The sequence below is a fragment of the Halichoeres trimaculatus genome, unplaced genomic scaffold, assembly GCF_033239565.1.
Source record: "Halichoeres trimaculatus isolate MK-OKI-2021-1 unplaced genomic scaffold, fHalTri1.1 fHalTri1_scaffold_7, whole genome shotgun sequence".
Taxonomy (NCBI): domain Eukaryota; kingdom Metazoa; phylum Chordata; class Actinopteri; order Labriformes; family Labridae; genus Halichoeres; species Halichoeres trimaculatus.
In genome coordinates, this window is record NW_027437185.1 from 673,878 (window position 1) to 699,475 (window position 25,598).

The window sequence follows — 25,598 nt, forward strand, 5'->3', positions numbered from 1 at the left end:
CAGAAAACAAATATCTTCAGGTATGCAAAAAAAAAAATTCAACTACACAACTCCCAAAGCACTTTTATTTGTGAATGCAAATTTGTAGTTACACATACTAAAATTTATGGTCATCTTTCTCTGTGACTTTGAATTCGTTTTGCACCAAATTTACCTTCACATTCTTTTCCAGGGGCATGAACTTCCTGGCATTAACCACGCCCCACACAACGTCACCGCGTTATATATATTGCGCAATAGAGGGCGTGTCTGTGTTCCGCCTCCCTGCACGTTCAGGGAGAAGAGCATTCATCCAGCGTTCGCTCAGAGTGCGGTCATCCCGTCGTATACCTCGGAGAGCAGCGATGTTTTCCTGCAGAGCGGCCTGGCAGAGGTGTGGGCCTTTGGCACGGAGAGCAGCCTACAAGTTGCCCCGGGATGGTGAGTTTCCTCAGCCAGCAATAAAGAAGAAAAGAAAATGATTTCCCTCCTGTCCTCACGCTCTCTCAGCTTGTATGAGTGGTGTTCTGCGTTCCCTTCGCCGCGCTGGCTGCATGGTGTGTGTGTGTGGTAATAGTACACTCTGTCCTCGTGTGAGTGTCTGATGCATCCACGAACCGGAGGCTGGATATGGCTGCCCCGGGATGTGAAGGTCAACTTGGGTTTTAGAAGACAGTGTGATGGAGTTTGTTATTTGTTTTCAAACCATTGCGTACAAGAAAGGAAAGAAAGGTCATTGGGGTTAAACCTCGTGGGGATAAGTGCGTCCTGGATCTTTCGTAAGGGTGGTTATCGCACACTTCCCTGTCTTTCTGTCTGTCTGTCTTGGTATTCAGCGGTTTGAGGCAGCACCACGCTATTTGCAGGCTTCTTACCCGTCTTTATTTGTGACACTCATCCCTGTTTAACCGGTACAACATGAGCCAGTCATCACATAATGAAACCACGGATGAGGAGGTGAGGTGCTCGTTTTTCTAGAGTTCAGCCATTTAAAGCAGATGGCCCAAAACAAAGCATATATAGTCTTTATGACCTTCAGCACTCTGGAGATAGTATGGAAACATGGTTGCCGCTGTCAGTCACGTGGTGTGTACATACGTGTGACGATGTATAGAGTGCACACCAGAGACACGAGCCGTGTCACCTCCACAGCTGCTGAAGGCCTGCTCCACGAGCCGTCGGGTGAACAGGGCTGATCTGTGTTTTCATTCAGACCTCAGTGTAGAAACTTTAAATGGTTCGTAGAAAGCTTTTAAACTGCCGGTCGAAGGAAAGACGTTACTTAGCCTAAAGACTGCTAAAGAGCATACTCAATTTACCTTAATGCCATGTAAGGTCAGTGTGTTCAGTGTTAACTCTGTTTCTTAAGAAATCAACAGACGTTATCAACGTAGTTTGGGGGAAAACAGCAGTTGGCTACATGGGGCAGTCATTTAGCTGTCTAACTAAAAAAGTGGTACAAATGAATGATAGAAGAAACATAGATATGTGGTTTAAAAAGAAATGTTAATATTATCTTATGTTCTAAATTGTTTACTTGGCACTTTGTGTCTCTGATGAAGAGTTTTCAGCTGAATGAAGATCAGAGTGAGCAGCCTGGATAACTTTTCATCACTTGAAAATGCTGCTATCCCGTCAGGATGAACATCCGTCTGCGGTTCTGTTACTTGCCAGGTTATCAACACAGGGTCCTGTCAGCTTTGCCCCTCGGACAAGAAATTGACTAGAGAACCAGAACATAAGCTAGACTGCCAAATGCCGCGGTCAGTATCAGCACTGCCACATGAATGAGCTCATTTTTAGAAAGTCCAATCCAGACTCTAAAGTCAGCCAAATTTTTCACTCACTTGTTTAAAGAGTGCAACTGGTATGAGTTCTTTATTGTACTGATTGGCTGTTATGATGACTTACGGGTCCTATTGACTTTTTCCTCAGTGCTCTGATAAATTGTTAATTTTGATATCTGTGATTGTGTGTGATTCAGTTTGAGACATTTTAAAACACCAAGTCTGAGCATTATGGTGCTTTAGCCCCAATCTTTAGCTAATGGACCTAGCTGAGGACATGTGCCCATTCAGGTTTCCAGTCGTCTCATTGAACCTGTGAAAACTGGGGAAAGTGGTTAAACCCACAGCCTTTAGTGAGGCAGGGACTCTGGATGGTGAGCTATGCAGACTGCTGCTGTATGTGAGCCGCTGGTATCCTCTGATTCAGAAAGCCTCTGTTTCAAAAAGCCTCCGAAGAGTTAACACCAGAGAGGTGTCCACTCTTCGTCCAAATCTTGTTTATGATAAAATATTACAAGACTATGGCATCACAACCGCCTTCCTCTGCTGTTGTCCAGTCTAACAAGAGAAGGGTATCATACTCTAATCCTGCTACTTCCCGACTTCTGCTCTGTCCACTGGTCATGAAATGTCCCCTCCTCATCTCCCCAACTCAATAAGACTTGAGCCGATTAGCCAGTATAAATAACAAGGCTCCAGGGAGTCCTGTGTAAGCCCTGGACTCTAGATTTGTTCCTAAGAAAATGAGTGTAATACCCCCTGCACTGGACGTGACCTCAAAGGGAAATCCTAATTTTACTGAGCCATAGCCATGTTTCAGCAGTCTTTTTTTATTGAAATCTACATTTTTTTTAATTATATAGGTGTTTTTGAACTAGCTTCTAAATATAGTCCTGGACAGTAAATTTACCACTGAAAACAGCCCTTCCTGGGGGACTTTGGGGGGCGGGGCCTGCAGGTGAGGGTTTTCTGATTGGTGGAGCTTCCACTGTGTTTTTATTTCCCCCTCCCTGCCCCAGCTGTGATGGTCTTGGTTTATGTTGCATTCCATTTGTACCCGGAAGTCGGAATTTCTGATTTCCGAGTGGGAATGACCAGCTGGAACCCTCGCCGCCGAGGCCAGAATTTTCGACATGTAAATTTGGCACCCATACCATCCCTGAGTTCCCAGTAGGAAATTCTGAGTTTGGGGGTAAACCGTAATTAAGCTCCTATTAGAATCTTTTTATTTTAGAATTTCTGACTAGTGTTTGTTGCAATAAATCAGCCGGATACAGGAAATAGGATTATTGGATGTTTATGTACAGAAATACTGCTGTTATGGCAAGTTTTTCCGACTTTGCAAGTGGACTGCTAAACTCAGAGATGACGTCACTCCCACTTCCGACTTCCCAGTTCCGAGTACAAATGGAATGCAGCATTAGTACTTCCTAAACAATGGTCTTCTTTGAGCCTGTGAATGTGTCCCTGTCCCTGTCAGCTCCCAGTGTTCCAGTTTAAAGAGTGACCCTGTAAACTGGAGACCTTCAGCTGAACGTGTCGGTGGATATCCAGTTTACAGCAGCTGTTCAAACACAGAAGAAGTCCTGGGAAAGTCATCCTAGTTTAATTTTTATATAGATATGTATGTGTTATTAGTTGAAACACCTGTTGATCTCTGCTGTCTCCATGCTGACTGACTGGTCTTGTGTTTTGCCAGTTGAAGCTTTTTTTAGGCTTTTTTTTTTTTGAATGGTGATGTTCTACACTGCCCTCTACTGGTGTAGTGGTGTGTCGCATTGCCTTTGTTTTTCTTCAGTCATCATTGGCCTGATTTGTAAAATCTGCCCAGCTCTTCAGCACTTGGAGGGAACAGACAAACAGGGGACCAGAGGTACCACATTGCTTCTAGGAATGTTTTACCAGGAACTGCAATTAAAAAAAAAGCCTTTAGTGAATAGCTGGTTCCAACAAGTTTTGAGCTGCTCCTGTGAACTGAGACTGGTCAAGAGATGTGAGAATTGCTGCTGCTTTTGCATTTAACAAGCTACAAAAAGAGTAGAGGCTAAATGAAAATGGTGATAAGGTGATGCTGAACTGTTTGGAGGCAGACAGGTGGGGCTGCCTGATGTACTTTGATTTTGACATGTATGTAGATAAATGTTAAAATTAATAAAATGACGATTTATATCAATATTAATCTCAGTTGTTTATTTCCCAGTTAAGTAATGATAAAAAAGGATCTCACCCTTCTTATGGAAATGCTGTCAGACATTTAAATGACCTGCAAGTATTTTACAAACTTTTTTCCACAATGTTCACACTGTTGTGTTTAAGTGATGCTGTTTGAGGCAGCCAGTAAAACTACTAAGATCCCTAAATTGCATTGAAGAGCAAAGGGTCAAAGATAGCAGAGTTAACATTTAACTTGGTATCTTCTTTAGGACAGCAAAGCATAATGCACATTATTGTGATGTAAACAATGACCAAAATAACTAATCTGACTGTCAAATGATGTGTAATGATGTACAGTAAATGTATATCAATATGACAAATTGAAAGTACACTAAAGTAAACATGCAGATCAAAACTAGATAATAATAAACCAAAATAAGAGAAGAATAGCATCCCTCAACTACAAGCTGAGTATTAATCATGTTATGAAACAGGCCGACATGAAAAGATGGATTATTTCTATGCAGTTATTACGACCCATAAATTCTGCTCCAGAGTTGTCAGACGAAGAGAGAAACGACATGCTACTGAAACATAATTTTTCACAAATATTTTTGATCAGAGATACAGTTGAAATAAAAAATAATCAAAGAAACACTTGGGGGACATATTAGCAGTGAAAGGGAAGTACTGCTTTTTGATGAAGGGATGCTAAAATCAACAAAACCTGTTCAGGATAGGAGCTTTGAGGAAGTTGATGATGAGTGAATGATCAGCGTTTTTTTGTAGACAGTGGTGAGATCAGAACCTTTCACAGCCTGATAATGTGGTGTGATTTTTTTTCTGGGGCTTGTTTTGTGTAAAAAGGATCTGCTGTGCCAAACGAAGGATTCATGTAGCTAATATCTGCTCCAAGATGTCTAATGCTTGTGTTTAATTAATCCTTACTGCAGTACATGGCTCCTGACGTTTTCAAACTGTTGGCAAACCTCAATTAAAAAGTGTCTGTCTCTAATCTAAAGGGTGTGGAGTGCATCATCCTGCAGGCTCTTTAAATATTGAAATCTTCCTGTCTCTTTCTCTCTATCCATCTCCCTAACCCCAACATGACTTCAGCAGATGTTTGTCTAATGTGTGTCTGGTCTGATGAGATCAGCTATATTATAAAGATATAATAATGAATTGATGGTTTATGTGAATGCACAGTTCAGTTTTTTTTGTACTTGTCACTTTATGTAAAGATGTTAATTTTAAAAGCAAACTTGCACTAAAACTCTTGTCTTAGGCCTTAAGAGGATCTTTGACTGAAAAAAAATGATACTTTGTTTCACTCTGTGTGTATATGGTTGAGGAGCTCTTAATGGATGCAGAGCTGACTGTATGAACACCTGATAAAAGGTATGAGAAAGCTCTAACATGGGACTTTTGTACCTCTTCCAGCTGTGCAGAGGAGGCAGATGTCTTCAGTCCCTGGTGGCAGTGGGGAAAACATAGTGTACGCCATTTTGTGTGGAGGAGCCTTTGTTGGTGCAGTATCGTATGTAAGTTGTGCTTTTAGTTCCTGGTACACACTAAAGTGCTCTGTTAACCCTTTTGGACCAAGCTGGTGCTAGTGCCAGTTCCAGGCCATTCCTACCTAAATCGAAATTAGGATGACATTTCCTCAGTTACCTGGTCTTCATACCATCAGTGGTCATAGTCTGTTAGAAAGGACATTCACATTTCCCTCTCCCACAGGCTTACAGCACCGTGACCTCAGATAATGACAGATACAACCAACGTGTTGCAGAAATCAACGCTAGACCTAAGACGCCTTGGGTCCCAAAGCCATGGCCACCTAAGAGTGAGTATTCGCCACTGTCCTCCAAGAAATTCCAGAACCCCTCTGGGATGCTTGTTGAATGCTTTATTTTGTGATTGTCTTTATGTCCCTATGTTCATTCACTGTTGGTTGTACCCAAAGAGATGATATCGTAACACATTTTTTTCCCCGGAAATCAAAGGTCAAACACACTGTGTACCAGATGTTCAAGAAAACTCTTTGCAGGCTTCTTTTCCTCTGTTTTAAAGGCGACATCTCAGGGACACAAGAGGCCTGTGCTACAATTAAGGGTTTCCAAGTTACTTGTGATTGGGCTGATTGAAAACGATCCACATAATATCTCAAATAAAGGGTTCATGCATATCACAAGGTGGATATCTAAGTACTAGAGGGAAGATCGGGCCTTAAAAATCCACCCCGACCCAGGCCCGTGGTATTAAAGCCCGACCCGGCCCGAGCCCGATCAATTAACCTGATTTGCTGGCCCGAGCCCAAAACAAACCTGAAATTTTATATCGCAAGTTTTCTTAATGTTAAAATAATCAACACATTTTTATGCTCATTATAAATGCATTTACACTGTGAAATAACGCTGGAAAAGTTTAAGATATTTCTGTGTGTGATATTGTGCTCACATGGACACGCCTCTCTGACAAGGAGAGGAACAGCAGCAGGAGCAGGTCTCTGGGCCTCATTAGATCACAAGGAAAGGCATCTGAGATACACGTGGTAAAGCCTCCAGAGCGCAGCAGGTTCACTATAGTATTGGTTACGAAAAGGGGAAACAAACAGACTTAAAAAATACTCCACTGGAGACTGCGCGCACGGATGAATCCATTCATACATGTTTCTGGACCAGCTGCTGTTTGCAGAAGTCAGACCTGCTGATGTAGGTGGTCCAGGGTGGTCATCTCGGTGTAAAGTGCGTATTGTGCGGGTTTTCAGTCTCGGGTCTCTTCCTCTTGAACATCTGGTATTGAGCGCTGCGTAAAGCGCGCGCGTGTCCCGACTCAATACATTAAATATATATATATATATATATATATATATATATATATATATATATATATGAATACAACTAATATTTTCGCATCACTACAACATATGGATGAGAGAAACATTTCTACCAGGTTTTTATTTTTTGAAGTTTGAGCACAGCTCATTTGGAATAACTAGGGAGACAAGCGTTTTTGACCTGCCAGCCACCAGGGGAAACATTTTTTATTTTTTTATTTAAACAGTCTATGATTGATCACAGTCCTTGGCTTGTACTGTGTCCATAGCTCTTTAAAGCTACAGATCAACAGTAGAGCCATGGAAAAGGTTTCTTTGGAGTCACTTGTAGTAAGGCTCATTTTTCTATTACATCACGTTATCTGCATGTGACTTTTCCTTACTCTACAGATCAGCAGGGACAGCACAGCTACTTTACACTGAGGAGAGTCCAGGATCAGTTTTTACTTGATGGTCCATAGGGAGCATGAAAATTAGAACAATTATAGGCACAGTTGCCTTGTGTGTGAAGTAGATAATCAGTAAAGGTGAAGTAAGATGATTCCATGTTGATTAAGCTGGACAGTAAGCGAGCATTATTTGCTTTGACTGGTTGTACTGAAAGCTGACTATGGAGCGTGCTGCTGCTGTTTTGTGTGTGGAGTGACATTGACTCTTTGTTTGTTTTGGTTTGTTTTCAGGTCAGGATGAAGAAGAAGAAGAAGAAGGAGGTGAGTCCTTGACATCTGATTATCACACTGATTTATCATCGCTGCTTGACTTCTCTGGATGCTCACTGAAATGATGATTTGGGTTCATAGAGATGCTAACTTGACTTTGCTTGTGCTGCTATAACTTCACTGTCATGAATCAGGCTCTGTTTGTAATCAAAGAGAGAGAAAGTTCTTATCACTGTTTTTACCACCGACGGATCAAAAAGGAACAGCCAAATCTTTTTTTCCTGTTTTAGGGAGATAAATAGGAGGTTAGGGTACCTGGGGGTTACTGTAACAAAGTAGTGAGACACACAGGTTACATTTAGACCTGGTATTAACACACCCTGTGGGTGATCTGATCATTAGCTATCTGAGCATGAACATTCAAACTATCCTGCATCTCATCTGACCACTATGATCAGATCTTACCTTCCCGCTTTCTGCAAAATGAATCAGGGAGCTGATTTTATTTCAGTAGACCTCTAAAAAACATCACATAGACCTGTTTGTTTGTAAACCGTTACAGCTGCACGCTCAGACAGAAGTGCTGTGGAGTACAATTGTTTGTTAAGTGATGTGAGGGTGTTAACCACCTTGACACTTTTTTTTTACCTAAAAATAAAATTGACAACTTGACTGATGGTAAACAACTCAGGTTCCTGAGAGATCATTGATGGATGAAAAACGTTCAGGGGACAGACAGTCAGTGAACAGATGGTCGGGGGACAGACATTAGAGCTGCACGATTTGGGGAAAAGGTGCGATTTGCGATAAGGTGGACAATATTGCGATTGCGATTGTGCTTGCGATTTAATAAAAAAAGTTGTGTCATGATGAGTCTACACACTTGCTTGGTTATCATGGAGAAAAATCTGAATTGCATGTGCTGACATTGCGATTGCGATTGCGATATCCTCTTTTGCGATTACATAATTGCGTGTGCTGACATTGCGATTGCGATTGCGATTGCGATAATCGTGCAGCCCTAACAGACATTCAGTTGGTAGACGTTCAGTGGACAGACATTTAGAGGACAAATGTTCAGTAGACAGATGTTAGGGGGACAGACATTCAGTGGACAGACACTTGGACATTTTAGAGAAGAGTTTAGACACACATGTTACTCGATGCTTATGAGGAGATTATCAGTGGACACTTACCAGATTGAATATAAAGACATGAACTGGTGTCAATAAACCAGAAACCCTCCCAAACCAAAAAGAGGACACAGACTGTTGAGTCTGAGACCTGGGTCAAAATAAAGGATCCAGTAAACTACGTCCAGACAAAGAACTGCTCCAAATGGATCAGAACATTAATGATTTGTATTTTAGGATTACTAATAGGACTGGTTGACAGTTTGATAATATACTGTGGTTTCACTCTGAAGATTAACAGAAACAGATTTGAAGTTCACTTATACTGTGTATGTTCACTTACTATGTACGCTCCATATTAGATCCATGTTTGGTCATAACCCGAGACCCAAACCAACTTTTTTAATTAAATACACAAAGTAAAAACTGGATTTAGAATATCAGCAGATAATGATATTTATTTGTGGTCAAACCTGGTTAACTGAGGTTGGATAACGTTGCTGTTTCAGTGATAAGTGTGATTCTGTCAACAGGTGACTGTCAGGGACAGTCACTGACAAGTTTGATGACAAGAGTCATCAGCCAGTACTGTCGCTCTTTGCTCCAAAACACCTGTAGCTCTGTAGCTATCAGAACTGGATAGAAGTTGACTCCATGGTGTATTATCATTTCTGAAAGCTGACCACAGAACAACCAGACATTTTGATGCTGCTCACAGCTTGAATTTAGTGTTTATAGAACAATGACATGTCTGAACGAATGGAGCTGAAGATTTCTTCTGTTGCCAAAACACACACCATCTTGATGACATGGACTGTAAATTGGTCCATTAAGCCCCGATTCCATGAAGCAGTGTGGTTTAGACCAGTGCGGTTTGGTACAGGTTGGCTCGGTTTAGCTTGGTCCTGTTTGTGTTCCGCCAACCCTGCCCCATCGTGGTAGGTAGGGATGGGTACAGAATTAGGTACTTTTACAGGTACTTTTACAGGTACCGACAGAATTCTGTCAAAAGTACCAGGTACCAATTCACGTAAATTCATCCTTGTCACTGTGAGGGAGTGGAAGAGTAGGGGATTTTCCATGCTGGACATGAACACAGCTTTACAAGGTTATATAATGAAGAATAAATATGTTTAATTGAAAAAACATTAGTGGTGGGACTTGATTAAAAAATTAAGCTAATTAATTATGCCATTTGTAATTAATCATAATTAATCACATTTTAATCACATCAATATTTAACATCAGAAGCAACACTTTTCAAGCTAAACAGATTTTTGGTAGAAGACTAAATCATTGAATATTATCATACACAAGTTTAAACCACAAAATCCTGTTTATTTTGGTTAGAAGATGTTTTTTTGTGGACACTACTTTCAAGTGCATTCATCAGCCATAATGTGGTACATAGTGCTGTCAGGAGATTAAAAAATAATCAAAGTATTTACAGGGTTTGTTATTAATTGATCTAATTAATCACATTTTAATCTTATATCTGCTTAAGGTCCCCACATAAAGAATTTGAACTGTAGGGCATTACAAAATTATAGTGCATGGCTAATCAAATGAATTCACAAAAAAAAAATTTGTAAATCCTTTTTTTTTTTTTCAACTGGTCAATGTTAATTGTCTGTGTTCCCTGCCATTGACATTGGATTACTGTTTACTGCGTCTATAGAAATAAATTATATTTTACAGCGGAGAGAGGCGGGGTCTGGTGGAGCTTGTCAATCAAAATCCTGCTCGTAAACTACTGTGGGTGGTGCGCTCTTTGGACGAGAGCTCAGCATGGATATGAGGAGAAATGTGAGATGACAGAGACACAGAGAGACGCTGCGAGTCAGAAAAGTTCAGGCAGCTCATGCTCCAACTAAGGATTTGTCGCTGTAGCTCAGAAAGAGCGGCGCCATCGTGAGAAAAGACGACGGAGATCATGGAGAGGATCAAAGGATGGAGCGCCTGAGATGAACATGATAAAAAAAAAAAAAGATATTTCTATTTTTTGGACCAAAAACAGGAAGAAAGACATAAAAGAAGACAGTCCACTCTTCTTTAGTAACTTTGGTGTTTACATGGTCAGAGTATTTGGGTCTTAAAAGATCATTCAAGATGCGCTGAAAATGTCTGGCAGCCAATGAGTTAATCTTGCGTTGATTTTCATAACGCGTTAATGTGTGGTGAAATCAATTAATGTAATTAACATGTTAAAGTCCCAGCCCTAAAGAATATATAATTTATTACAAAATAAATTATTTTTTACCACATAAATACAAAAAAGGAACAGAAATTGGTACCGTTGAGTACCTATACCGATTGCCTATACCGTACATCAGTACAGTATCGTTTCAAATGTGAAAGGTACCCATCCCTAGGGGTAGGTGCCATGTAAGCTGGATGCAGTTACATAATACTGTGATGCCGTAGCAGCACGACACAGTGTACCCCGCTAATAAATACAACGAAGAAGAAAAATGCGACACAGTAAACAAAGAGCATAGATGGAAGACATGCAGCATTTCGTCCTCTCTGTGATTGGCATGTAGCTGTTTGATACAAAGAACAACCAAACTTTGTTTCAGAGAAGACTGTGTGCTGCCAGGAGAAATACAGCTGCTGTCACATTGTGAGTGACCATTCTTTAGACCAATCAACAGTCTGCAGTGTTGTAGCTCCACCTTCTGAGATTGGATCGGTTTAGTTTGGCACCCATACAGAAGGGTGCCAAAGAGTGGGATGGCTGGTCTCGGTCATTTGGGAGTCTGTCCTGGGATTAGTCAGTGGAAACGCTGTCAAATACGTGCCGTGCCAAGACAAACCAAACTGAACAGGTGGGTGGAAAGGGGGCTTTAGATTAAGAGCTTTCCAGAACCGAGGGAGATGGCTCCTCTCATTGAAGACTGTATAAAGGCGGCGATGGGTGAACCTTAATGTGGCCCAGAACACATGAACCTACACACTGCTGGACCTATATGGACAAAAGTAGGGCGTCCGATCAGTCTCAAATGCACAACAAAATTATTTTTGAACTGATCCGTAAATGTGAGTCAAACCAAAAATGTGTAAACTGATTTGCAAACATTTAAAACATTTACAAATGTGTGCATAAATCCACAAATAAATAGAATGATTTGCCAATAAATATATAGTCTTAAATGATCCAAAAGAGCCAAAGAGGATGTGGAATGCATAGTGACTTAGGCATGGTGCTAGAATAATAGCTTCATACCTGGCAGCCTGCGCCTGGGAGCCTGAGCTCAAGTCATACTAACCCTCTCTTTTGTACACATTTGCAGATCACGCAGGACAATCTCTAAAGTCACTTCTACACAGACAGCCAATTGGGAGGCCTGCCTCAGCTGTAAATGATGATTTGTGTGTAGGTCTTGTAGAAAAAAAAACCTTAGTAGTTTCCAGCCATGACAGACCAGATATTTATTTGCAAATCAGTCTACAATTCAGTATCATTTAGCAGATGCTTTTGTCCAAAGCTGCGTAGAACACAAGCAAGAATTTTGAAAGAAGGGAAAACCTAGATAGTGAAACAAAGAGCTACAGGTTATTTGGCTGCAGGTGCTGCCATTTAGTGCAAAAAGAATTGTTTTTCTCTCGTTCTTTTCTTCCTTTCTTTCTTTTCTTTAAAATTAATCACTGCAACAATATAGTTCAACCTTTAAAGGGGACATATCATGCTGATCCTCTGTTTAATACTTACATATATAATAATAAAGTTGAAAACAAGACCTTACACCCCCTGAATTTTCAAAAAATGAGATGTTGTATTTTTTCTATCCTAGAACGAGATTTGATGCCTCTGAAAATAGGTCATTGACATTTGGCTTCGAGATTTTGACCTTGACATTTGACCTTTGACCTTGAGATTTTGATCATGACGACACGAGGATCCTTTCTTCTTATTGGAGTAATCTGATAAAGCAGCTCCTCCTCTGTGATGTCAGTTAGTCACACAACCGCCACCGAGGGATACACCCACCAAGAGCAGAGTATAAATAAAGCCTCCTACTAGCTCTGGCTAACTTGACTGAGTGCTGGATGCAGGGACTCTGCTCTGCTGAGCAGCTCGGCTTTACATGGTGAATTAGTGGTTAAAGCACTGTAGTTTTAGCAGACGTCGTAATACTCGTGAGACCGTGATATTTGCATGCTTGTTCTGACATGCACTGTGAACCTGGACCACAATAATGCTACGGTAATAACATAGTGAGGAACTGACAGTAGAGGCGATCTTTAGACTACACTTTCAGCATGATGGATAAAACAGACAGAGAAAAGTGAAGGAGCAGGATGGAGCCCTGTTATAGAAATAGTTTATTGGTGAAGTCTGCCTATAATTCCACATATTAACTATTCATGTTACAGTACCGGTTTGACTCACCACACTGAAGCTTCCTGAGATGATCTGTGTCCAGGTGGATTTTCTTCCTCCTGAGCTGCAGAACCGTCCAGGTCTGACTCGGGGTCCAATACAAAAGGACGTATCTTACACTCTGCCATTTAATTAGTGCTATCAATGCCTTACGGTGAAGTTTTTCAATCCAATATGGTGATTTTGTAAATACTGCCATGCTGCAAAAACTGCCCCCTGGCTCTACCCCCTCCGCCCCTCTGATAGAACTGACCAATCAGAGCACAAAGGGCTGTGACGTTGCGAGGTTACTTGAGGTCATTCTCCAGATGGAGCGTTTCAACAAGATCTTCAGAATGGCCTAGACTGAGGACATTGAGAACGCTATTGTGGGGCAATGAAGGAACTAAATGACTTGTACTGAGGGCAGAAATGCTTTACAGGCATCCTAGTCTGACATAGTAAAAAGGAGAAACAAGCATGATATGTCCCCTTTAACAACATTCAACCATACATCCAATAACCAGTGCTAAATATTGACTAAGAGCTGGGTCTGAGACCTTCTGACTCATTCTCCTCCATGAGGACAAAGAGGAGAGGGCTCAGCTTAAGGGCGTTCACACTGCAGTCTAGAGTGACCTGTATCTGATTTTTTGGCTCAAATGTGACCTGTATCTGATTTGTTTCTGACAGTGTGAACAGCACAAGTCACATTGAATCTGACCTTTTCAAATCAGATTCAGGCCACTTTCAAAGGTGGTACTAAATCAGAAACATATCCAATTTTCTTGAACGCGACCACGGTCTGAACAGCCAGGTCGCATTTAATGCGACTTTGACATCATTCTACAGCAGCGGTTTACCTCAGGGCAAATGTTTTCAAAATCACTTCATGAACAGAACATAATTAGAGGTTAATATAGACATGATTATTAAAAAGTGTATGCTTTTTTTAAATTAAGAGTTTTAGTTATTTATCCAGCTACAAGCTTGATTAAACGATGCATAAAAGGGCGAGTGATGAGAAAAAGTGAGAGAGCGCTGGGGCGATCGACTGGCGTCTCTATTACACACACAATAAAGGATAAAGGTGAATGAATCGTACGTTTGTATCGAACAAATTTAGTTTAACACTGCGCCGACTTTTTGAATGGATTAATCAGGCTAAAATACCAGTTTACAGGAGGCAGAGACATCGAAAATCCACTGCTGTCCATCTCATCCATGCGCATTTGCGCGCTGCTGTACTTTCCTACAAGACAATCAGTCAGAGATCCGTCTGCTCCTGTCTGATCTGCCCTCAGACTAACTACGAACATCAGAACAGATGACAAAACTAAGTTTTTGCCTCTTTGTTCACCTGTTCAGTGCACTATGGCTCTGAGATGTTTGGCTATCTAGCAGCGATCTGTCATCAGCAGGGTGACCCTGCTGTGGGAGAGAGTGTCCTCCTTAAGGTTTATAAGAAATAAAGTATGGCCATAATTTAATAAGAGCTCACTCTAGGTGAGCTGCTGTAACATCAGGTTTTGCGTTGTGGAAACAAACTTTCCAGCATTGTGAAGCACAGTTTTGCTCTGTGTTTGTTGCTCCTCATCACACCGTGCTGTGTGTGATGTCATTAATGTTAAACTGAGCATGCATGTCACTTCTGAAGAGTGAGCTGTTCACATCACAGTCTGCAGTCAGGTCACATTTACAGGTGTAATCTGAACAGCCAAACACAAAAAGTGGATTTGAGCAATAAATCAGAATTGAGCCATAAGGGCTGCAGTGTGAATGGAGCCTAAGTTTTCCCTGAACAGATGAGTTCTCAGACATCTCTTAAAGTAGAGAGAGACTCTGTGGATTGTGTAGTGAGGTAATTCATTCCATCATTTGTGGATTTGCATACACATTTGCAAATCAGTTTACACATTTGTAGATTTATTCGCACATTTATGGATCAGTTTTCATATTTGTGGATGCATTTGCACACACAATAATTTTGCTGTGCATTTGTAAATTTCGAGACGTCACTGACTCCAAAGACAAAAGCCCCTCAGACCATTCCCACATGAAGTCCTGCCTCCTCCTCAGGACACACTGATGTAGGTAAAACCTGTAGCTAAGGCAGTCACCCAGTGGGTGTGTTGATACCAGCTGAAGGGGTTTTTAACCAGTGATGTTGAATGCAGATCAACAACATGTTATAACACATCACTTGCATCGCTGTAGATTCTTGTGAGGTTGCTCTGCATTTTGATTAACAGAACGATTCACATCAAACTCCAGGGGTTTTCTCAGAACAACTTAAACATCAAAAAAAGTTCATAGACCATTTTTTTAGGACTTTTAAACTGAACTCACTTTGTCTCACCTTTTCACAATTCACCCAACTACAATATGAGTCCCTTCATTTGAATCTCACCCTCGCCTTCTCTCTACCTCACTCTTCATCACCTTATTATGAACCTGTGGTATAAGCACAGATAGGCTAGCCCTCAGAGGAGTCTGCATCTTTACTTCAGTGTAGAGAAAATGCCACATTCATTCATCACTGATTCAGAGAAAAATTAAAACTGATATTGATGTGTAAATTTGACTTTTCTGTTTTAAGCCAAATGTCTTCTTCCCCACTCTCTAACTCTTTGTGTCTTTACTCTTCCAGTGTAATGCTAAACTAAGGTCCTCTGTGACCGCTTGGATATTCGTCCTAGAACTGGGCTCTTTGGATCTGATCCCTCTCTCCTCCTATCTCCTCTCCTCTACCACTAAGAATGAAAAAGATCCACCATAAGCCCCTGGACAGTGTGGAGGATACTCAGTCTGTGCTGCTCTTTTACTCTTGGTGCTAAAAATGCGAACACGTCACTGTGATTTGGATAAATGGACTCTAAAGTCTCAACAAAGTTTTTTTCTTCTTTCTAATGGACTCAATGATTGTTGAACTCCACTCTGAGTTTGGGTGTTAAAAAATGCTGTTTTGTGTGGGACACTTGCTATTTGGTCAACTTCACTTTTGAGTATCTATGCTAACATTAGCATTGTCGCTACATGCTGCACTGCTGTGAGTGATGGCATCTGACAGATGTCAGAAACGGGTATTTTGACCATGCAGTCATGCTTGAACCACTTACTTCCGGCCTGACCCCTGTGGTCTCATGCACTGCTTTGTTGTATAATGTTTTTTTGAGTTTGGTATTTTTACCATTGAATATAATTATATTTAACCTGTCTCTTATCTTATAGTGCTCACGGGGACCCCCTGCTGTATTAAATGTGTATCGCTCTGTCAGGGAAACAGTTAATGAACCAACAATGCATCAGTAACCAAACACAGGCTGCTCAGTCCATATAAAGGATTCTAATGACTTATTCCTATCAGCTCACAGTTTTTAAATGTCAACATTCAACCATCTTTATGATGATAGTGTTGGGGTTATAAAAAAAAGGTTAATTCATGCTGATTATCTAGTTTTTTATTGATTGCTATAATGAGCTGTCTGAATAAAGTGTCAGTCCAAAGTACATCATTAGATAACTAAAAACAGGTGGTTATGTTGCAATGAAAGGTGGTCAGGTGTCTGTCTGGGTTATTATTGTCATTGCTTTTTGATTTTTCTGGTAGAGTAAAGAGAAGGAAAATGACAAAATACCAGATACATTTTTCATTTTTACAAACTGGAATACTGTGGTGTAACTTCAAGGTGATCATAAACCTCCCACTTGAGCCTTAAAAAGAATTATTGTTGTGCTTCCTTCTTTGGACAATGGGTCACCACATTGGCCTCAGTCATAATTGTCAGCTCTCTTTAGATGGGACTGAAGTATACAAAACAAACTTCATTCTGCATTAAAAACTTTGAACTCAGACCTGACACTATGAACCCTCAGTAAAAAAAAAGAAACTTCTAAAAACTGCAGTGTTTGTGTATCTGCCCCCATGAGAACCCAAATTCAGATGTCAACTCTTTCAACAGAGAGATGCATGCTACCTGATTTTGAAAAGAGTTTGGTCACTATAGCCCCTTTATTAGTCAAAGCTGTCCAAGTGGTTGTCTTTGAACGGCTATATTTTGGCTATGTTTCAGGCTGTGAGCTGCGCAAAATGATCCATATGTATATTTGTAGCTGACTGACAGAGTGGTGTACTGATTATAGCTTTGAGGAGCATCAACTTGACTCCTTTTCTAAACTCTAATAAAACTGGAAACTGGCTGAGTCTGCGTTTCCAATAAGATGACTGTCAACTTCTGCATTGTCTCTACCCATGTACCTCTCAAATGCATGTCTCATGATACATAGTTATATATAGTCTTACATAGCCAGTGAGTGTAGTAACTACAGATTCACCTGGTGGTCAGTAACATGGGCATTTTGTATTCAGCCCCACATTCACTGCATGAATAGAACTTTCTCCATTTGCTGGGGTTTGGCTGATGGCCTTTTAGTTAGTGAACAATATAATTAGCACAAAGATAAACAACTAGATTACTCACAGATTAGCAGATAAGATGGATGCCAGCCACCTGCTTTAATCCTTATCCCCAGTCCCTCAGCTTTGTGAGCTGGCAGTCCATGAATCCTGAGGCTGATGGAGGAAAATCTTACAAATCATACTCTTTTTATTTTTCTAACCCTACTAAACTTCAACTTAAACTACAAAAACAAGTTTTTGGACCTGCTCTGTATGAGTTTGCAGAAATAGCGTTTGATTGGTAAATTCAGAGACGATCAAATTGAAAAGGATCTTTGGATGTGAAGAAAAATCATCCCAAAAGTCAAAGAGCCATGGTACAAAGTCCCGCTCATGATCCTCATGTGTGGTCATCACTTCCAGCAGTGCATGCAGGAAGGAGAAGTTGATCTTAAGGCCAGTCTCCCACAGTGTCTGGTTGTAAATCTGTTGATGGTTAACGTGAAACAAATGGTGGACAGCATCTCTGTTAAAGATTAAAGACGCACAACCTACACAGACCTTCTCACTGTCAGTGTCTGACTCCCTCTCACTGCTCCAGATTACTGATAGCTTGTAAATATGATGGTAAGAGCCAATATCATTGCACTCCTACCCCTTCCTTCCTTCCTTCCTTCCTTCCCTTTCCTTCTTCTTGTGTCTTTGTCATGCTCCTCCTTGTCTTTACGTTTGCATGCAGTGTGTGTCGTATGTCTGTGGAAGAGCTTTTCTCCCAATATACCCCGTCCATGCTGTAAAAACTGAATGTGTGGTAGAAAACACACAGTTGCTTCATCAGTCAGGAGCAGTGTTATGCTAGCTACAGGTGGGCTTTAGCAGAGCAACCAAAGAAACATCTGACTGTGACAGATGAAGAAGTACTGGAGCTAATGCTCCTCCTCTTGTTCTTGTGTTTCAGGTGGGGAGGAGGCAGAGGAAGAAGCTGCAGCTGAGGATGCTGGTGGAGAGGCAGAGGCTGGTGAAGAGGAAGAGGTGGCTGCAGCTGCTGATGGCGAAGGCGAGGCTGAGACCGTAGCAGAGGTGGTTGAGGAGGTTGTAGCTGAGGCTGCGGAGGTGGCTGCAGAGGCTGCGGAGGTGGTTGCTGAGGTTGCAGAGGGCGTTGCAGAGGCTGCACAGGAAGTGGAGATGGTAGCAGATGAAGTTGCTGAGGTAGCCAGAGCTGTAGAGGAGGCCGCTGAGGCCGTCACAGAACCAGCAGCAGCAGCAGAACCAGTCGCCAGCACCGAAGAGCCTGAAAGCAACGGTACGACTTCTTCATCTGAAGAAGGGGCCTCTGAGATCTGAGGTTCCACACATTCACTGCAGAGAGCTCACACATGCTCTTCTAACCTTAACCACTGTCATTCATGAGCTGCAGGTCTTCTCCCTCACAACACTGGCAACAGTGAAACAGCTCCCAGTCACTCACTCACTCACTCACTCATTCATTCACTTACCACTAGCTGCTTCTCCTCAGGGTTCACCTCTTGGTTACCTACCTCTGTGTCTGCCTAGAGCTGTATATTTTCTCTTATTTATTGGAGTGGGAATTATTGACGTATTGATGTGTGTATCTCTATGTATGATGTGTACATTTGTTCCAAATATCATGGGGCCTGGAGAGAAAAACCAGCAACTTTTCCCAGTTCACAGCTGCACACTACAGGGAGACATTTCCAAAGTGGTAGTGAAGTTATTTGATGCTCCTGTGCAGTTATGGGTGAAATAAATGTGATCACACCATGTATTCAATCATCAAATCTGCAGATTGGCCTTGATCAGTCTGCTAATAAAAGAAAAACCTGCTAACAGTCATTTCCATCAAGTTACATCAAACACACTTCAAATTCTGCCTGAAAGACATCGATGAACCTTTCTTTGGAAGTTCCGAATGCAGTTTTTAAATTTGACACTACTTTGCATTTCTTTGATATAAACCTCTGTTTTGTACCACTTTGTCAGAAATCAGGACAGGTTGGCTCTGTTTATCCTTCAGTAAGGTGAGACTACTCTAAGAATGTGTACAAGATCTGTAACTGCTGCAGTGTGTTATTTGACTTCATCCTCAGCTAATTTTAACCGTCAAATAAAAAGATAGGTGATTCAAACCATGTGATCATAAACTTATTTTGCTTATAACTGGATAACGAGCACTGTGAACAGTTTCAGCTAAACTCATTGAGCCAGAGAATAAAGATGTTATCAAACTGGAAAGGTTTACTGCACTCTTTAATTTGTCTGATTGGATCTCAACATCACAACACGTCTTTGGATGTAGTCCCAGCCTCAGATCTCCCTCAGATCAACTCTTTGGGATTATTAAGGTGCCAGAAAGTTAAGACTGATGGCCTCACATCATTCTTCCTCTCTTGAGTCCAAATGGAAATGCTCTGAAACATGTGTTCTTCAAGGTCCAGCTGCTGTTTTGCACATTGTGAAGCTTACATGAGGCACACTGCCATGTGTTTTTCTGTGTGTTGTAAAAGATGCCTGGTCTGCTTATTAGGTAGTGAAGGAGGCGTGGCACTGCTGATTATTCTTTTCTGGGTTGGTTCTCCTGACCTTTGGCTGTCTTGGCCCAACATTGAACAAAAGTTCACTTGCTGGTGCAGTGAACTCAGGTGGTTGGTGTCTGAGACATCCTAGCACCATGCTGAGTAGTGACTGAGCAGACAGGACCTCAAACTGGGCACTAATCAACCTTAAGTAGCTTTTGTGGCTGTAAACTAAATCCAGTGGCTGCAGAGTAAATCCAGGCAGTTCTCAGAGAGGGTGGAGAAATGACCAAAGTTACGTGCTTGTAATTAGATGTCTTGAGTGTTTGACTCTCTGACTTTCTGACACTTGTAGAAGAGCAAATATCAGCAACTTGTATCGTTCTAATTCAAAGATGATGAGTCATGATCAGAACAGTACGAGTAAGACAGATTCTACTGTCTTTTTTTTTGCTGAACCCCAAATAGTTAAGGTTTTGTCCCAGCTCATGCAGCAGCAGGCCAAAGTGTCCTCGAGCAAGACACTGAAGTCAGATCTGCTTTCACTGTTGTTAAGCAGTGTGTAAACGTGTATGGATAAGATGAGCTCATACTGATGGGTCTACTGTAGCAGCCTCTGCCATCAGTGTGTGAACAGGACTTGCATAAAGCTACAACAGCACCACTTACCATCTCTCCCAGTCAGTACGGTCTGTGCAGGATTTCTCTGAGCTTTTTATTGTCTTGCATTAAAAAACTTCCAGTAGCACTGCACTGAGGTCAGCTAAGGCTAAGAGGAGCTTTCCTTTAAAACTCTTTCTCTTCATTTTCTTCAACTGTTGGCTGTTTCCTGGCACCTGCAGAAAGTCACAGTCTACTTAGGGATATTCCTGGCACTAGATCCTCTGTCCTTGTGGGGTCACCCAACACATTACCTTGGTTAACCACCCCTGGTTGTTGAATGTGGAAAACCTATAACTGAAGCATAAGTGATGTTTGGATGGCTGGATTTTGTGTTGCAGTGCCGCTGGCGGCTGCCTCTGCTCTAAAGTTACCGAAGATAGGCCAGGAATTGGAGGAGCTGACTCCAGCTGTTGAAGAAGCAAAAGAGGAAGAGTCTTCTGTCCCTGTAGAGACTGCACCTGTGCTAGAGGAGGCCCCAGCACCTGTGGTGGAAGAGGGGGCCCCAGCACCAGTGGTGGAAGAGGAGGCCCCAGCACCTGTGGTGGAAGAGGGGGCCCCAGCACCAGTGGTGGAAGAGGAGGCCCCAGCACCTGTGGTGGAAGAGGAGGCCCCAGCACCTGTGGTGGAAGAGGAGGCCCCAGCACCAGTAGTGGGAGAGGAGGCCCCAGCACCTGTAGTGGAAGAGGGGGCCCCAGCACCAGTAGTGGAAGAGGAGGCCCCAGCACCTGTGGTGGAAGAGGAGGCCCCAGCACCAGTGGTGGAAGAGGGGGCCCCAGCACCAGTGGTGGAAGAGGAGGCCCCAGCACCAGAGGTGGTAGAGGAGGCCCCAGCACCAGAGGTGGAAGAGGAGGCCCCAGCACCAGAGGTGGTAGAGGAGGCCCCAGCACCAGAGGTGACAGAGGAGGCCCCAGCACCTGTGGTGGTAGAGGAGGCCCCAGCACCTGTGGTGGCAGAGGAGGCCCCAGCACCTGTGGTGGCAGAGGAGGCCCCAGCACCTGTGGTGGCAGAGGAGGCCCCAGCACCTGTGGTGGTAGAGGAGGCCCCAGCACCTGTGGTGGTAGAGGAGGCCCCAGCACCTGTGGTGGAAGAGGAGGCCCCAGCACCTGTAGACATTGCACCTGTGGTAGAAGGGATACCTTTAACTGTTGTGGAACTGGCTGAAGTTGTTGAGGAGGCCCCTGCACCTGTTGTTGAAGAAGCTTTGCCAGCAATCGAGGATGGACCAGCAGAGGAAACCCATGCAGTTGTTGGAGAAGCTGTTGCGCTGCAAGCACCAGGTCCAGTAGAACCAGTAGAAGTCCTCTCGGCTCTTGCTGAAGAACCTGTGAACACCTCGGTTTCAGAGGAAGTTGCTGCAGCTCCTGCTGCAGAGGCAGCCAGCACTTTGATGGAAGAGGCAGTTGCAGCCCCTGTGGAGGCACAAGCAGAAGCTCCTAAGAGGGAGTACATTGTAGTGGTTCTGGAAGGTGCACCCAAAGCAGATAACCGTCCTAAGGTGCTAGGAGTGGGGCCCATGACTGGAAGAATCATCCCAGCTCCAGACGAAGATGATGCCCCTTCTTCTGAGGTATTAAAGCTTCTTTTAAAGTGGTTTCAGGTTCATTACTCCAGGCACAGATGTTGCTTTTAACATGTTAATCACTGGTTGTCTGTTTTGTCACTTAAATGGAGCCTTACTGGGATATCTGAAACCAGTTTCTCATTTGACAGAGGCATAAAACCAGCATTTGCTGATATTTAGCCCAACAGAAGTGAGTATTCAGGTTGGACCAAATCAAACATGTCAGTTTTATTAACCTTTACATCTGTTTTCTGCTATTCCCCCATGAGCTTGAGTGACATAACTCTTTGAGCTTGAATAATACATTTTTTGATGAAAGCTCTCTGAGTGCACTGTGCGGACTAAGCTTTGAGAGGAATCCACAGATGTGCTGCAGAGGCTGCTTTCTTTAAAAGCCTGATAGGTAAATTACACAGTGTTGGTGACTGTCAAACAGTTGTGATCTGCCTCAGTCTGTTTGACTAACTATGGGCTCAGAGCACCCTCTCCTGGACAAAATGTATGATTACACCTTATTTTGACTGGGTAGTATTCTCAGTAAAACGTGTTAGTTTCTAAGGTGGTCAAGACTGTGCTCTTTGTGATTATCATCGCTCTTTTTCTTACTGTTAGGCAGCAGCAGCTCCTTAAAACTGGTGTTTAGAGAGAAGTGTAGATGGTAACTACATGGACAGATAGGTTTTAACTTCTGCTTGTTTTAACACATCGGCCTTTTGAAAAGAGATCTAACTTAAACTTTAAACTCTGCCATTCAGGGTAGGCGCCGCCTCCTTAGGATGCAAATGCAGTAGTTCCAGCTAAGGTACTGAGGCTTTGTTTACTATTACCCTGGCAGTGTGGGATTTTGATGGAAGCTAAATGTAAAGTCCACATTATTAGACTCAGGTTTATACATTGTCACCTTCATAAAATAAATGCTTGAGTCAATTTTTGACAAACGATTTTTGTTTTTTACCTGAATCAGCTCCTCATGACACACGGTTCAGGTTTTTGTGTTTCTGAAAAAGCTTGAAAAGATGACAGGCAATTATTTCAAGAAGGTGATGAGTTGGAAGTTTTGATGTTTTTTAGATGGAGATACTCTGCAGCGTAGTTGACTCTTGTTTGTCTTTTCACAGTAAACAGCTCCTGAATGAAGACTTTCTTTCCTGCAGAAGAAGAGGATGTGCCTTTCTCCAACACTTTCCCTCCCCCCTCTCATCCGCAAACCACAGCCAGCTAAGGTGTCATTCCTCTTCCAAAGCGCTCATCATTGACTGTTTAGATCAACCTCATCTCCACACTTGGTGGCTGAGCTACGTCTTTATAACTGTGAACCCTGACTCTGATAACTTTACTGTTCTACAGATCCTGTGATAATTGTTACATCTTTACCATGTCACCACCTGTTTACTGCTGAGGACAACACTGAGCCACATGTGCATCCTTTTCTCCTACAGTGTCCAGAAAAAAAATACACATTGCCGAATCACTGCCCAGCCATCCGTGATATGAAACTCCTGTTCTTTCTCAAAGCAGATTACCAGCAGCATTAGCAATACTCTGCCTCAGGTTTTTCCTCCTCTACCTGAAACACACGCCAGATATTTATGAAGAAACATTTAAAGCTAGCTGGTTCAAGCTGTAGGGTTGTCACTACCTCAGTTTTCCTCACGTTTCAAGTCTAAAATGACACGACAGACCTCTTCTTGGTGCTACCAGTGCTGCAGCTCCAAAGCCGCTTACTTCAATATGCACTTTGAGTCTTTTTTAAGCAACTTTTCAAATATTCAGGGAAACTTGTCCTGCAACTTCTCTTTTCTCGCTCAACACAATAAAACAGGTGTTTGTGGTTTTCTATTTTTAAGCCCTTTTACTGGGGTTTAAAAAAGAAAGAGGGAAAATAACTGTGTGCAAACCTCACTGATAAGTGGACATTGGAACTCTACTCCCATCACTCAGTTTCTTTTTTCATCACTTCTTCTAAACTTTACGGTATTATCAGCCCATTGACTTAACATCATGAGGTCATAAATCTAATGTGTGTTTTATAAAAGTCTGGCTTTTTTAGGTTTAAATTACGATTTAATTTTTTTTTTTCAGTTGCTTGATGACACCAGTAATGAAACATTTGAACTTACGAAGCCAGAAATAAAACAAACTTTGAAGCTTGACCCAAAGGGAGCAGTGCTGCAGGTGTTTTTATCCCAATATTTACAGTTTAGTCACACATGACACTGACCTTATCTTTGTCCAGACAATCTACAAGCTCACATCTTCCTAATCTTCAGCTGCTCAACAATAAATCTGTGTGGTCAAAAGATGACATCACCGATGCGCTGGTGTAACGTGAAACGTGTTGTGAAAGCCCTGCAGTCTGTCTGAAGAAGGTCTGTGGGTGTGAAATGCTTTGAAGGCTGTGTTGTCGTCCTCCCTCTCTCTCCGCTGCACTCTTTTAGATTGTCCCTGCTCTGTAGCATTACTGTCTGTTTTTTAGCTTGACTTATGCTTTATGGAGACAGACCTGGGATGACAGAGGGAGATCTGAACATGACTGTTAGAATGTATTTGAATGATGGGAATTAGATGTAAAAATGACACTGTTTATCCTTGGTGCTCACAGGCAGATTTCTGGACTATGATGTAAGTGAACACTTTTGACTTGACAGAAACTGATTGCTGCAAACATTTCTGTGTTCCCTAATTTTTCAAAATAAAAAAGGGATGTTATGTGATTTAGCTCTCATGTTTCTTACATTTATATATTTTAATCAGAAGACACTGGACTTCTTTTCTTCAAACAAGATGACAGAATATTATGTGCCATAAATTCACAACACACACAGTTTTAAGTTACTTCTATGAACCAAATACTTCATTCATCACTGGAGGGAATTCTGGTTAAAACAGTTGTTCTATGCACAATTCAAGGAAAGGTAACAGCATGTAGGGATAACCATAGACTGTATATAGAATGGACAGCATGGCTCTGCCTTGTACCATTGTATGGTTTGAAGCCATAGTACCCCCTAAGGACTCGCAGGCCAGAGTCTGTGCAGTAAAACTTTGAGTGAGACTGAAAGAGACTGAGTGGAGCCAGGTAAGAAAAATACATTTGTTTTCATTTCTCAAAAGTCTAATCTCTTCTTCTCTTTCCAGATGTATTTTACTAATCCTGAAAAAAAAAACTATGCACATAAGAGGACTTGAACACAACACAGCACAATAATGTCTTAATAATGTCACCACAGCATATTGATTAGAGAAACCTTTCGAGCAGGTGTAAGTTAGCCCACTTTGGTTTTAGGTGTTACCTATGTTGCTATGCTTGCAAATATGCAAGTGAAGTATTTGAGGATGACACCAAGCTTTGGGATTCACCCAGGCAGGAGATGTAATGGTTAAAATACAGAGGAAGAAAAAAAAATGATGTCAAACCAGTGGCAGAGCTAGGCTTTGATACAAGGGGTGGACAGGGCTTTATCAGGGGGTCCATATAAACAAAGGAACATCCTGAAAGGACAAATGCATAGAGGAATGAAAAGTGATAC

At 42.1% G+C, this 25,598-nt stretch overlaps 1 protein-coding gene across 3 annotated transcripts; it reads left to right on the forward strand.

The window, feature by feature from the left end:
• The first annotated feature begins 243 nt into the window (after positions 1 to 243).
• Positions 244 to 24,775, forward strand: mgarpa (mitochondria localized glutamic acid rich protein a). Of its 3 annotated transcripts, XM_074673487.1 has the most exons (8): positions 244 to 420; positions 5,361 to 5,461; positions 5,658 to 5,763; positions 7,437 to 7,466; positions 18,269 to 18,613; positions 20,846 to 22,074; positions 22,824 to 22,870; positions 23,187 to 24,775. In XM_074673487.1, the coding sequence occupies exons 1-7, from the start codon at positions 345 to 347 to the stop codon at positions 22,857 to 22,859; spliced, it is 1,923 nt and encodes a 640-aa protein (XP_074529588.1). In that variant the 5' UTR covers positions 244 to 344; the 3' UTR covers positions 22,860 to 22,870; positions 23,187 to 24,775. The 3 variants fall into 3 exon arrangements, with proteins under 3 accessions (XP_074529588.1, XP_074529589.1, XP_074529590.1); XM_074673488.1 differs by lacking the exon at positions 22,824 to 22,870; XM_074673489.1 differs by lacking the exons at positions 18,269 to 18,613; positions 20,846 to 22,074; positions 22,824 to 22,870; positions 23,187 to 24,775 and adding an exon at positions 15,562 to 18,262 and having other exon boundaries at positions 245 to 420.
• The last annotated feature ends 823 nt before the right edge of the window (positions 24,776 to 25,598 follow it).